Raw genomic sequence first — 12,299 nt, forward strand, 5'->3', positions numbered from 1 at the left:
TCTTTCTATTTTTAGTAGAGACGAGGTCTTGCTCTTGCTCAGGCTGGTCTTGAACTCCTGACCTCGAGTGATCCACCCACCTAGGCCTCCCAGAGTGCTAGGATTATAGGCGAGAGCCACAGCGCCGGCCTTCAGTTCTTTTGAGTAGATCCTTAGGAGTAGAATTGCTGAGTCATTTGCCTTTTGTCTTTAATTCCTTGAGGGCAGGAAGCACTTCTAAAGAGTTTTAGTATTAGTGCCTTAGTGGTCTTTGAATTGGCTCATCTAGCACACCTGTGACACAGTGGGCAGTGAAACTGATTAGGAGGTATTTGTGATATATTTTCAGATTTTATTAGTCTTTACTTGGTTTTTTTGTACGCTGACCCCCTTTCCTCCCACTTTGAAAGAGTTTTGTTTTCATCTCGATTCCTTGCAATCCTAACAAACAATCCTGGTGGTTTTGGGTGGCCTAGATTCTTATTTCCAGCATAACCCCGTGTATATACTCAGTACTTTATAAGATATCACATTAATAATAGAAAACTTATACCTTATTTACATTGTATGCACATTACTCTATTGACTATTTTTGGTGAGGGTATATAAGATGAGCAGGGTAGAAATTTTCTGATTCAGGTGGGCTCGGTAGAATGAATAAAGTTTTTTAGGTAGTCTGATGTCTACACAAGCTCTTTTGTTCTGAGATTCACATGTCTGTAACCAGGCAAAGTAAAAATATTTCCCTACCCAAGTATTGTCTTATTTTACCTAGGAAACAGGAAGCCTGATGTAAGAAAAGGAGATGGGTTTCTTTCACCAGAAAGAAAATATTGCTATAAAGTTACTAATACTGTTAAGGGACACTTACTGCCAGTTAGGAGAGAGATTAATTGAAGGGCTAAAAAAAAATTCACCTGGTGGTAATGCCCCTGTATTTTCAACACCCAAAGTCTAGCTCTTTACCTGACAAAGTAGGAACAAATTTTGATTTTCATCATAGTTTTTAATTTTTTTTTTTATTTTTAAAATTTCAGTAGACTTAGGGCGTAGGATACAAGTGCTTTCTTTATTATACTGATGAATTATATAGTGAGGTCAGGGCTTTTAAAAGTGTACCTGTCACCCAAATAGTGTACATCGTGCCTAAGAGGTCGTTTTTCATCTTCCTCAGTTTGTAGCTTATATGTTCCATATCACTTGAAGAAATTTTTGTTGATTTTCCTGTGGGCATTGGTGAGATAGGCTCCTTGTTGTATATTTGACAAACCAAAGGGTATTCAGTAATTAATCTGTGGGCAGCTACTGTTTTTTTACCATCAACCTTCCCAGGGTACAGGGCATGTTTTTAAGAGAAGGAATTATAGTAGTCACTCCTTATCTGTGGTTTCACTCTCTTCAGTTTTAGTTATCTGCAGTACAGTACAGTAAGATATTGTTAGAGACTACATTCACATAACTTTTATTATAGTATAATTTTTCCGTTTTATTTTTAGTTATTGTTAATCTCTTAACTGTGCTCAACTTGTAAATTAAACTTTATCCTAGATATGTATAAACAGAAAAAATCAGGGTTCAGTACTGTCTGTGGTTTCAGGTATCCACTGGGGGTCTTGGAACATATTCCCTGTGGATGAGGGGAACTACTGTATCACTGTTAAATGTCTAAATCAAAACTGATATGGTAGCAAAAGGAGTAGATTAAATAAGGTCATGTCAAAAGGCAGGACACATAATGCTCAATATGAGTTCATTTGCTCTAGTTTAGGAGCTTCATGTTAATAATTTCTCAATAGTGGTTAAGAGCATGGACTGTCGAGGCAGATGCCCAGTGTTTTGTTTTGTTTTGTTTTGTTTTGTTTTTAAAGTCCTATTTAGCCACTTGCAAGCTTTGTGACCATAGGCAAGTTACCCAGTTCTTTAAGCTATAGTTTCCTCATATAAATGCAATTAGGATAATAGTACTCCTTTATAGCAATACTTTGTAGGGTTGCTAAGATGAAATGAGATAATCTGTTGAAACATGTCGTGCACACAGTGAGTGCTCAGTAAAGCATTAGTTTAATTTAAAGCAGGAAAACATAACCAGTTCCCTGAGAGGCTTATAGGCCTGAGACATGCTCTTGGACGCCCCATAGATAAATGGCCTCATTACAGAGGCTTTCCATTGAAGCTTCAATAAGATGGGGGTTAGCAGCTATGAATCAGTTGCTCAAATTAAGTCTGTTTCCTTTCTTATAAAATGGAGTTAATATCTTCCTCATCATTTGTTTTTATTTCATTCATTCATTAGGTGAAGATTAACCCAATATCATGTATGTGAAGATGTTACACAAAAACGTAAGGTTAGTACTTGAAGTGAATGGTACAGCAATAATAGGTACATACTGATGCCATATCTGGTATTAACTGAGGGTAGCAATGGTGTTTTTTTAATTCATGTTGTATCTTCAATATTTATCATGTACTAGGCATGTAGCAAATACTTGGTGCACATATGATAGAGAAGGCAAATTTGGTTTATAAATCATAATGCTTTTTTTCTTGGTGATGGAGGTCCTTGTGGAAAAAATTTGTTAGGTCATCCAATTCATGGATATGACCTGAACACAATACATTTTGGAAATATTGAATAGATTGTATAGAGTAGCTGGCTTAACCACTCCCCTGACCTCTGCCTTTATTTTCTGTATAGTGTAGTATTGCTCTGACAGTTATTAAATGTTTATTCCCTTTTATTGGAGAAAAAAGGGAATTTTTAAATAAGCTAAGAATTTTGACTAGATAACATTTGTTTACATAAAGTGCCATCTTTCATGATAAAGACTGTTACGTTATATTTGGAGCAGCCTCAGGAGTAAGTTTTTCCTTCCCTTAGCATCCTTTGCAGTAATTGGCACATAAGCATTTGAGGCATGGATGGGATAATCTTTGGTTCTTTGGCATCAGGGTTAAGCTCATTTTGAAATTATGCCATATTAGCATGCAAGCATTGCCACAGTGACATTTAAGTGCCTACTTTATCATCTTAGGGTTCCTGAAGTGGTAACTCTATTTTCAGTAGAAGAAGGAAAAAAAGTAGGAAAATTGGAACTGCACAAGTTCTACAAAAGCATGTTGGAGTCACATAATGAAAAAGCAGATTTTTTTTATTATGATGTTTCTCCATATTTGGCATTGCTGTAAATGGCTAACTAACATTTACTGCCAATTCAGTACAAATGCGTGGTTTGGTAATACCAGAACAGCAAATTTAAATGAAAAATAAAAGTTAAACATTTCCACACAAGTATGACATTTCACTGCGTAGGTAAAAAGACATTTTTTTTTTTTTTTTACTACAGATTATAATTCAGCATGAATAAAAAACTACAACTTTTATTTTTAAACAGGAGTCACTGGTTTTAATTTTTACACATTTTAAAATTACTGTGATAAAAAATAATGAAAAAGCTTCTTAATAATGCCATACACAGTATAATATAGATTTGTCCCCATTATATAGCATTTGTTTAATATACAAAATAGAATATTGACACACTTGAATCTCTATGTAGTTAAGCAAGTTATTTGAGGAGGGTATTTTCATACAGCCTTTCATCAGAAAATAAAATCCTTCTTTCAGATATTTTCTAGAGAGAAGCTAATCCTTTTTTGAAAACCTGGTCACTAACTCTTGGTGGACCAGGTTGATTGAAAATAGTCTGGAAAATGATGAAACTTCCATCCAAAATGGTTTAAAGTGTCTTCCTTACACTTTTATTTTCCCTTCCAACACTGAAACCAGGCACATAAAAAACACATTCATCTACAGCTACAGTTGTTGGGGTGATCAGCCAAGATTGAAATCTCACTTAAGGCTGCCGTGGTTCTTGAGTTTTGACAGATCAAAGTATGATAATGTTCATTCCATGGTGATGTAGTCTTAGATTATTTAAAAGGGAACTAAAATGGTAAGACTTAAGTAAAATTGGAATTGCCCATCTCCCCACCCCAAATTCTGAAGTGAGGCCAGTTTTCCTTCATGTGCATACCCAGAGCTCATCCTATGCAAATTATCAAGCACTTCATATTCACTAATCATGTTAGGTTTTGTTTGTTTTGTTTTTCAAGAGAAGGCAGGCGCTCTTTCAGGTTATTGGAGATACATATATATATATATATATATATATCCAAAAAGTGTTCTGTCCTTAGTTCCTCAGTTTTGCTTGTATAGTATCCCACAAGAATACCTAAAAACACTGAAAGGGTCACTTTCTCCACCACTAATTAAAAATACTTTTCAGGATTTGTTGAGTCACCTAGGCATGTCACCAACTGTCATTACAAGTTGCTATAAACGTCAGTAGTTTGGGATGGCAAGATACCACATACATAGAAAACAAAGCTGCTCTCAAATGCACCATATCCTTTTTCACTTAGATCCATAATTATACTGAAACATAATTAAGATAACTTTCTTCTTACCCACATATTCTAAAAGGGCACAGCTTCTTTTTCCATTTAGTTGTTTCGTCGTTTTTTTCTATAGTTGTTTTATGACTGTCAGTTGACTTCCTATCGACAACAAAGTGCACGTATCTTTTTTCACTGAGCTCTGTTTTTTGAGTGCCAAGGTTGTTGGGACTAAAATAAGACTGTGTGATGTGCTTTCTGGTTTTAACCATATAACATTCTATAAATGCAAGATAATCTACTTTTTAGAAGCCCTTTTGAAACTTAACACTGTCATTGATAATGTTCAAGCAGTATTTCTTAGGCACCATAAATTTCACATCCAGGTAGGTTACAAACCATCTTCAAATATTACATTCCCTTTTAGAGAGCATTCAGAAAGCAAATGATTATGTATTTTATTAAATAATTCTTCCAAAATACTGAAAATAACAAAGAACATTCAAAAAAGCATTCAAAGAAAACATAAAACATGTCCTCATTTTTTTTTTTTTGGAAATGAACTCTTACTGTAGGATAGAAAGGAATTAGTGTATTATTGGCAACCTATGAGATTCTGCACTATTTACATATTGCTGGTACCTCTGTATAAGCCTCTGTTTTCATTTACCTGTTGGAGAGGCCATATGCGAAAATAACCACACTATTAGATGGTGCCTATAAATATGCAAACACCACCTTTCTGTCCCCTGTTTACACACTGTAGTAAACTAAACCTGTGCCGACAGACTCACTGTTGGAATGAGAAGGTGGTCAGGATGGGAGGCATAGGATTACTTCCTCTGTAATCTGATTGGGTCAGAGCCTCAGCAACCTTCACTGCACACAGGGCCAGTCTTCATCTCCCTCTTCCCCTAGAGAAAACCTGTTTGGTTTCTGAGACCATTGCTGCCTGTATGAATGCTTGCACAAACTATAAATCATATAGGTTATCTATCCATCAACATTTCTTTGACCCCTACAAAAAATATATAACATGTCGTGATAAAACAATCTCATCTAAAAATCATTCTTATTTTACACTATACAAGCTATTTTACAATCATTTTAATAAATTGCATGTAAAGCTGCAGTAGCCCTTCCCTTCCCAGATTAGTGAATACCAATATGATATATATCTGAAACTATAACTAAATATAAAAATATATTAGAAGTTTCATATTTTTAATATTAGATTTTCAGTTTTCTATTACACAAATAATTTGGCCACCTTGAATAGAAATCAGATTTCTTGTGGCATAGTAAATATGTTGAGTTTACAGAAAGTTGGTAAGGTGCACACAGAAAGGGCTACTACAGCTTCTGTTTTGTTTAAAATGATAATTCTCAACAGTGAAGAAACTCACAAGACTTGTGTTAAACTCTATGGCACATGTAGGGATGTGTAGTTTTACAAACAGGGATGTATGACATACAGTTCTAAATCACAGAAATCAGTAGCTGAGCTTTCCTGTACCACCAGGAAAGATTGACCAATTGGTGACAGATGGGAATGTGAAAATGGGTGTCTAGCCACTTTTCTTTTGCCATATTAGAGATTTAGTTTGGGGGTAAATTTTAGTGAGGGGAATTACTTGCTCTGAATAAAAATCTCTCAGCTGAGTCACAGCTTGTTATCTGGAATCATAACTTTTAAGAAGTTATACAAACTACTACAAAAGGTCCCGAAAAACAGTTAGTTTACCAATTTTCTTGCCTGCCATCTAACCATTGTAGAGATAGGGCATTAGGTACAAACAGGGCCTCTTTGTAGTTGTTGTTATTTTTTAAATTAGTCTTTTGCAACCATCATCCACAGTTTACCCAGCAGGTCACTGGACTAGGTGCTCTATACCAGTTAGGACGGTTAATGTGCACAACCTATATAATTCTCCACTGAAGCAGATATATACAAAATATGAGCTTTTTTGACAAGAATACTGGAGATTTGAGTCAATTTTTGTGGTCTTCTGATAGCTGTGTGCCATCAGGTTAGAAGCACCAACCCATTTTCACACCGAAGATTAATGTTTAGAGTTTAGGAAAGCTATGAACTAGCTGCCCATCTTAAACAGCTGTACAATAACTTGAATACAAAAATTAATTATGTAAGAAAAAATGAGCAAGCGTAGTTCACTGAATATAAAGGAAACTGTTAAAACCAGACAGTAATAGCTATAAAAGGCACAACTTCCCTTTTCTGATATACACTTGTAAACTTTTTTCAGGTTTCCATGCATAAATCAAAAATGCTATCCTAACTATACAGGGGAAAATACACCAACAAAAAAGTCTAGAAAATTTTATCCAGCCAACTGTGAAAAGTATGAGCAGAAAGTTCATCACACAGACTTTGGGCACTGGTGGTTGAGGTGCCATCCTTCTCTGACAGTGGCGATTACTTCCACATTACTGCTTCTATTTTCTGGGATAGACCAGCTAATGAATTTCACTATCTACTTTCCCATCACTGAGAAGTGATGACTCAACTGCTTCTGTTGCCAAGTCTTGGCCCTCTTATAAACCACATGTAGTGCGTATTTAAAACAAAATAGACAAAAACAAAAAATAAAACAACAAAACCTCTACAGGACAAATTGGTAGTTTGTACAATAAAAGCTGTAAATTCAACTTTCTTTAAGGCAACCTTTCTTATTAAGGCAGTCACTTTTGATGAAACAGAAGTTTTTTGATATTTCCATTTGAATATTTTGGTATCTGATTGGTAATGATTTCAGCTAACATCTCTGGGAATTCAATACTCATGGTCTTATCCAAAAATGTTTGGAAGCAAATGTTAAGGAGATTTTCAACCACCTGCAAGAGAAGATACAGTAATGATTAGGCTTTAAAACTGATCAGCAGGAACATTTCATGTTTATTGGCCTCTTTTTTTTTTTTTTAACATCAGACCTAGAATATACCAATGTACTGGAATTCCCCAGGTGAAAAAGAAGCTTAGTTAAATATAATAAGCACTTAAGTACAAAAGACATTGTAAATTCCTTTACTTGAATGTAGTATTATATGAAATTAAATATTTCATGATGAACTGCAGCATTATAATATATGCAGGGCATATTATTCTAATTTAGTGGATTAATCATACATAATAGGGAATTCTACCTTTTTAAAAATAGTAGCTATGAAATTCCTTAATAACATGGTTATTTTATATGCACATGACTAGATGAGTAATATTTCATAATTGGCCTTAGGAAAATGTACCTATCACCAAAATCCACAAACTGGGAGAAAAAATTATTGGTGTATAATTACCTGCACTAATGAAAACATACTTTATGTTTGACACTTACTTCATGCATGGAATCCAAGAGCTTTGTCAGTTGATAAAACCGCTGCCAGTTCTGACTGGAGTTTCCTTCTCTCTTGACAATGGCTTTTCCTAGCTCTTTGATGTAGGTCATTCTAATTTCATCAAATAGCTCTTGGCTCTTCAAACCGTCCTTAGGAACTAAAAGGTTAAGGTGGAGTCAATTAAAGGATTTTATTGCCATAACTTTTTATACATGCAAGAAGGACATTTAATAGCAAACTCCACGACTTACATTGTCTATGTACTCTTAATACATTCCGAGATAGAAGCATTTCCAAAGGATTATGAGACTATATCCAGGAGAGAATATGGGATAATAGAGAACTGGAGGACTTAACATTGAGTAAATCACTTGGTTTCTCATCTATAAAATAGAGCTGGTGGTAGTACCTTCTTCCCCAGTTCACAAAGCTATTTTGAAGACCACATGAAATGATATAGTGATTGTTTAGTTAACTTTGGCTGTCATTCTGCACTTGAGTTTAATCCTAGCATTGAGATAGAAGGCGGTTAACAACAGTGTTTATTCTACCAGTTAGATCCTAGACTATCTGTGATGTCACCAGTTAATTAGAACTTTTAAGTCAACATGCAGTATATTTTTTAATGTGTTAATATATTGAGTCGATATGATTCCAATCTAAAAAGAAACATGATTTTTTATATAGCTTATAGATATGCCTTATTAGGGAGCAGATACCTGCTTTTCCTGATGTACTGAGAAATACTGAAAATAGCTCATGGGTTCTGGGTTGTAAAATCGGTATAAAATCAATTTTTTATATATTCTTCAAAAATTGGTACTAGTAAGGACAATGAACAGAGGGTTAATTGTGGTTTTACTTAATCTTGTGGAGATAATGACTTTTGTAGAGTGCTACATTTCACAGTGTGCTCCTAGAAACACTGGTTCTGTGTTAACAATAGAGGGAGAGAAAAAGGATTGGGTGGTCAAGATTTAAGAAAAGCTAAACGTTTAATACAAACAAAGTTAGGGAGACTTCTGAATATCAGAATTTCTCAGAGCTATTATTATGTACTCTCCAAGGAGCAGAATACATTCCCAAACTTAACTGCTGCGGACATTTTAGAAAGTGCTGATACAGAAGAAAAGCAGTGGATTTAGGAGCAAGAAGTCTTAATTTATTTCATTCTTGCCGTGCGGATTTGAGTATATAACCTTCCTGAGCCTGTTTCCTGCTGTCTTTCTCCCTGGATTGTGATTAGAATGAGATGAATGAATATGTACAAAAATGTTTTGATTCTATACTAAGATGACAATATTAAGGCAAAAATGAAGATTACTTAATTAGGAATGATTAAGGGCATACCATGTTAACAATGGGTTAATTCTATACTGCTGTATTATAGATAATCTAATTATTGTAAACCTTTAAAATAATGATTGCTTATTTATAATTTTTTTCCTGCTGGTTAGTACTAATTCTAAAAATTATGATGAGGCCCTATTTCATATGTACATTTAAAAGAATTTCATCCATCTCAAGTTTCTGGGCTACTGACATGTTTTTTCAACTTTTTTAATGTTAAAATCACCAGCATTACATCCATTTCTGGCCATAGGGAGTAAGCATAGTCTAGAATTCTCCTCCTGCTATAAAAACTGGACAACTACTTTCATAAATATCTCATAAAAATTTGATGAACTTGTGAAATCTTGCTATATAAAAGGCTCCAAACCAAGATCACGTCACTGGTGAATTTCACTAGACATTTAAGGCAGAAATAATAACAAATTATCACAAAGCCATACAAACACAGTATAACAAAGCTGTGGAACCACATCCCTTATGGATTTACATGCAAGAATACCTCGCAAAATTTTAGCACACTGAACTCAGCTGTATATAAAAAAGATACTACATCATGACCAAATAGGGTTTATCCCAGAATGCAAGGCTGGTCAAACATTCGAAAATCAAACCTTGTATTTCACCATACTATGAGACTAAAAATGGAAAGCTATATGGTGATCTTGATGCAAAAAAGCATATGACAAAAAAATGGCATTTTTTGTTTTTTGCTATAATGCATGTATTAAGTCACAAAAACAACTAACTACACTTGCCAAGTAATTCAGTAAGGAAAAGACAGTCCAGTTCTGAAGCAGTTGGATATAGATGTGGAAAAAAGTGTAACCTTGTGCCTTACCTCACATCATATATAAAAAAGAACTTGAAATGGATCATATACCTAAGCATATAAGCTGAAAGTACAAAATTTCTGGAAGAAAACATACAGTAGAAAATCTTTTTTAACTCTAGGCTAAGCAAACATTTCTTGGTACACAGGGACATGAACCATAAAAGAAAAAAATGGACAAATGGGCCTTCATCAAAATTATGAACTTCTGGCTCTTTGAAAGACTAAGTTAAGAAAACATAAATGCGGCACGCCGGCGGGGGGAGGGAGGGTCGGGCTCGTGCACGTAGGGGGTCCGGAAGACTAGGGGCTTCCCTCCGGTCCCTAAAGTTTCCCCCGCTCTCCGGGCCCCGGGGCTGCAGAGAAGACAGCTTTCTCCCCTCCTGTGCCAAGGTGGAGTATGCCTACAGCGACAACAGCCTAGACCCCGGGCTTTTTGTAGAAAGCACCCGCAAGGGGAGTGTAGTGTCCAGAGCTAATAGCATCGGTTCTACCAGTGCCTCTTCTGTCCCCAACACAGATGACGAGGACAGTGATTACCACCAGGAGTCCTACAAGGAGTCCTACAAGGATCGGCGGCGGCGAGCACACACTCAGGCCGAGCAGAAGAGAAGGGACGCCATCAAGAGAGGCTATGATGACCTTCAGACCATCGTCCCCACCTGCCAGCAGCAGGACTTCTCCATTGGCTCCCAAAAGCTCAGCAAAGCCATTGTTCTACAAAAGACCATTGACTACATCCAGTTTTTGCATAAGGAAAAGAAAAAGCAGGAGGAAGAGGTGACCACGCTACGCAAGGACGTCACGGCCCTAAAGATCATGAAAGTGAACTATGAGCAGATTGTGAAGGCACACCAGGACAACCCCCATGAGGGGGAGGACCAGGTCTCCGACCAGGTCAAGTTCAACGTGTTTCAAGGCATCATGGACTCTCTGTTCCAGTCCTTCAATGCCTCCATCTCCGTGGCCAGCTTCCAGGAGCTGTCGGCCTGTGTCTTCAGCTGGATTGAGGAGCACTGTAAGCCACAGACCCTACGGGAGATCGTGATCGGAGTCCTGCACCAGTTGAAAAACCAGCTTTACTGACTGGCTCGTGGATACCTGCGTAACAGCCAGCAAGAGGCCTTGAGTCTCTATTTGGCCATGGAGCTGCTGGGCCCATGAGCTTGGACTGCAACACCTCACACTGGTCAGCTGGTTTCTGCTGGGTGTTTGGTTTTCCTAGCCCCACTTCATTGTCAGTGGGGCTGGGGTGTGTTTTGTGAAAGCTTCTGATTAATTTATTATTTTGACCATAAAACTCAAACCTGCCCAGTCTTTCCTCTCCCTTTGGAAGTCCTCAGGATCAGAGTCTGCTTCGGGCACCCCAAAGAGATCCTGGCCTCTTAGCCTTCTCTCTAAGCCGCAGACTTCTGCTCTTGATCTACATATATTTGGAAACTGTTTGCCTCTGTTTTGGTCTCTTGGGCAACATTTGGCCATCTTGGCAGGAAAAAAAGGAGTAAGAAGAAATATTCCCACAGCCATGAAAAGTGAAAGGGCCACCTCATGCCTAGACTAGGGCTGCCCAGTCAGTCCAAGGTGAGGCCAGGGCTTTCTGGCTAGCTTAGAGCAGGGCTACCAGTTTCTTCCCCTGCCCTGGGAGGTAGGGAAGCAGCGCTACCTCCTCCTGCACTCTTGGTTCCCACAGGCTGTTGTGCTGCATGGTAAAGGCAGGTGTGACACAGCATTACATATTTGCAAATTTTTTATTTTTCTAAACACCAACAATGCAACTTTGTTAAAACTATAATTTTGGAAAATTAACTGGGCCTCTATCATCTCTCAGTGTTGCCTGTATTTCTCCCAGGACTTGGGGTATGGAGGATACTCAAATGGTCTCCTGGGTTACAAGCCCAAGAGAGTCCTGGGTGAACCCTGGGCTCCTCAAAATGCTGGTGTATAGCAGCTTCTCTGTACCCTCATCCCTCAGGTTCCTTTCTGCCTGCCTCAGGTTTGATATCTGAGAGGTTTGACTATCCAGAGGAAATTAAATATTTTTATATCAAATTATATTACAATAAATAATGCCAAATGCTAAAAAAAAAAAAAAAAAAAGAAAACATAAATGCAATCCATTGACTGAAATAAAACATTTTCAAAATACATGTTTGAAAAAAGGCTTATATCCAGAAAATATGAAAAATTCTTACATCTCAATAAGATAAACAATTCAATAAAAAATGACCAAAAAATTCAAAGAGGCACATCTCCAAAGAAGAAATACAGATGACCAATAAGCCTGTGAAAAGGTGCTTAGCATCTTTAATCGTTAGAATGGCTACAATGAAAGCGATTGACAATATCAAATGTTGAGGAGGATGTGGAACATATGTCTTACATATTT

The 12,299-nt window shown here is 36.8% G+C and overlaps 2 protein-coding genes across 4 annotated transcripts in view; one reads left to right on the forward strand and one right to left on the reverse strand.

Moving 5' to 3' along the window:
- Positions 1 to 3,110: 3,110 nt before the first annotated feature.
- The window catches only part of NR3C1 (nuclear receptor subfamily 3 group C member 1), a 93,944-nt gene continuing 84,755 nt past the window's right edge, over positions 3,111 to 12,299 (reverse strand). For all 3 annotated transcript variants that reach the window (XM_045551104.1, XM_045551103.1, XM_045551101.1), the window contains exons 8-9: positions 7,731 to 7,888; positions 3,111 to 7,230 (exon numbers count right to left, since the gene is read on the reverse strand). In XM_045551104.1, coding sequence (XP_045407060.1) covers positions 7,078 to 7,230; positions 7,731 to 7,888 — 311 coding nt within the window. In that variant the 3' untranslated portion in view covers positions 3,111 to 7,077. The remainder of the gene's footprint in view (positions 7,231 to 7,730; positions 7,889 to 12,299) is intronic.
- On the forward strand, positions 10,157 to 11,719 carry LOC123638609 (max-like protein X). Its single transcript, XM_045552339.1, has one exon. The coding sequence runs from the start codon at positions 10,157 to 10,159 to the stop codon at positions 10,997 to 10,999; it is 843 nt and encodes a 280-aa protein (XP_045408295.1). The 3' UTR covers positions 11,000 to 11,719.

Source organism: Lemur catta, chromosome 5 (genome assembly GCF_020740605.2).
Source record: "Lemur catta isolate mLemCat1 chromosome 5, mLemCat1.pri, whole genome shotgun sequence".
In the NCBI taxonomy this organism is placed as follows: Eukaryota; Metazoa; Chordata; class Mammalia; order Primates; family Lemuridae; genus Lemur; species Lemur catta.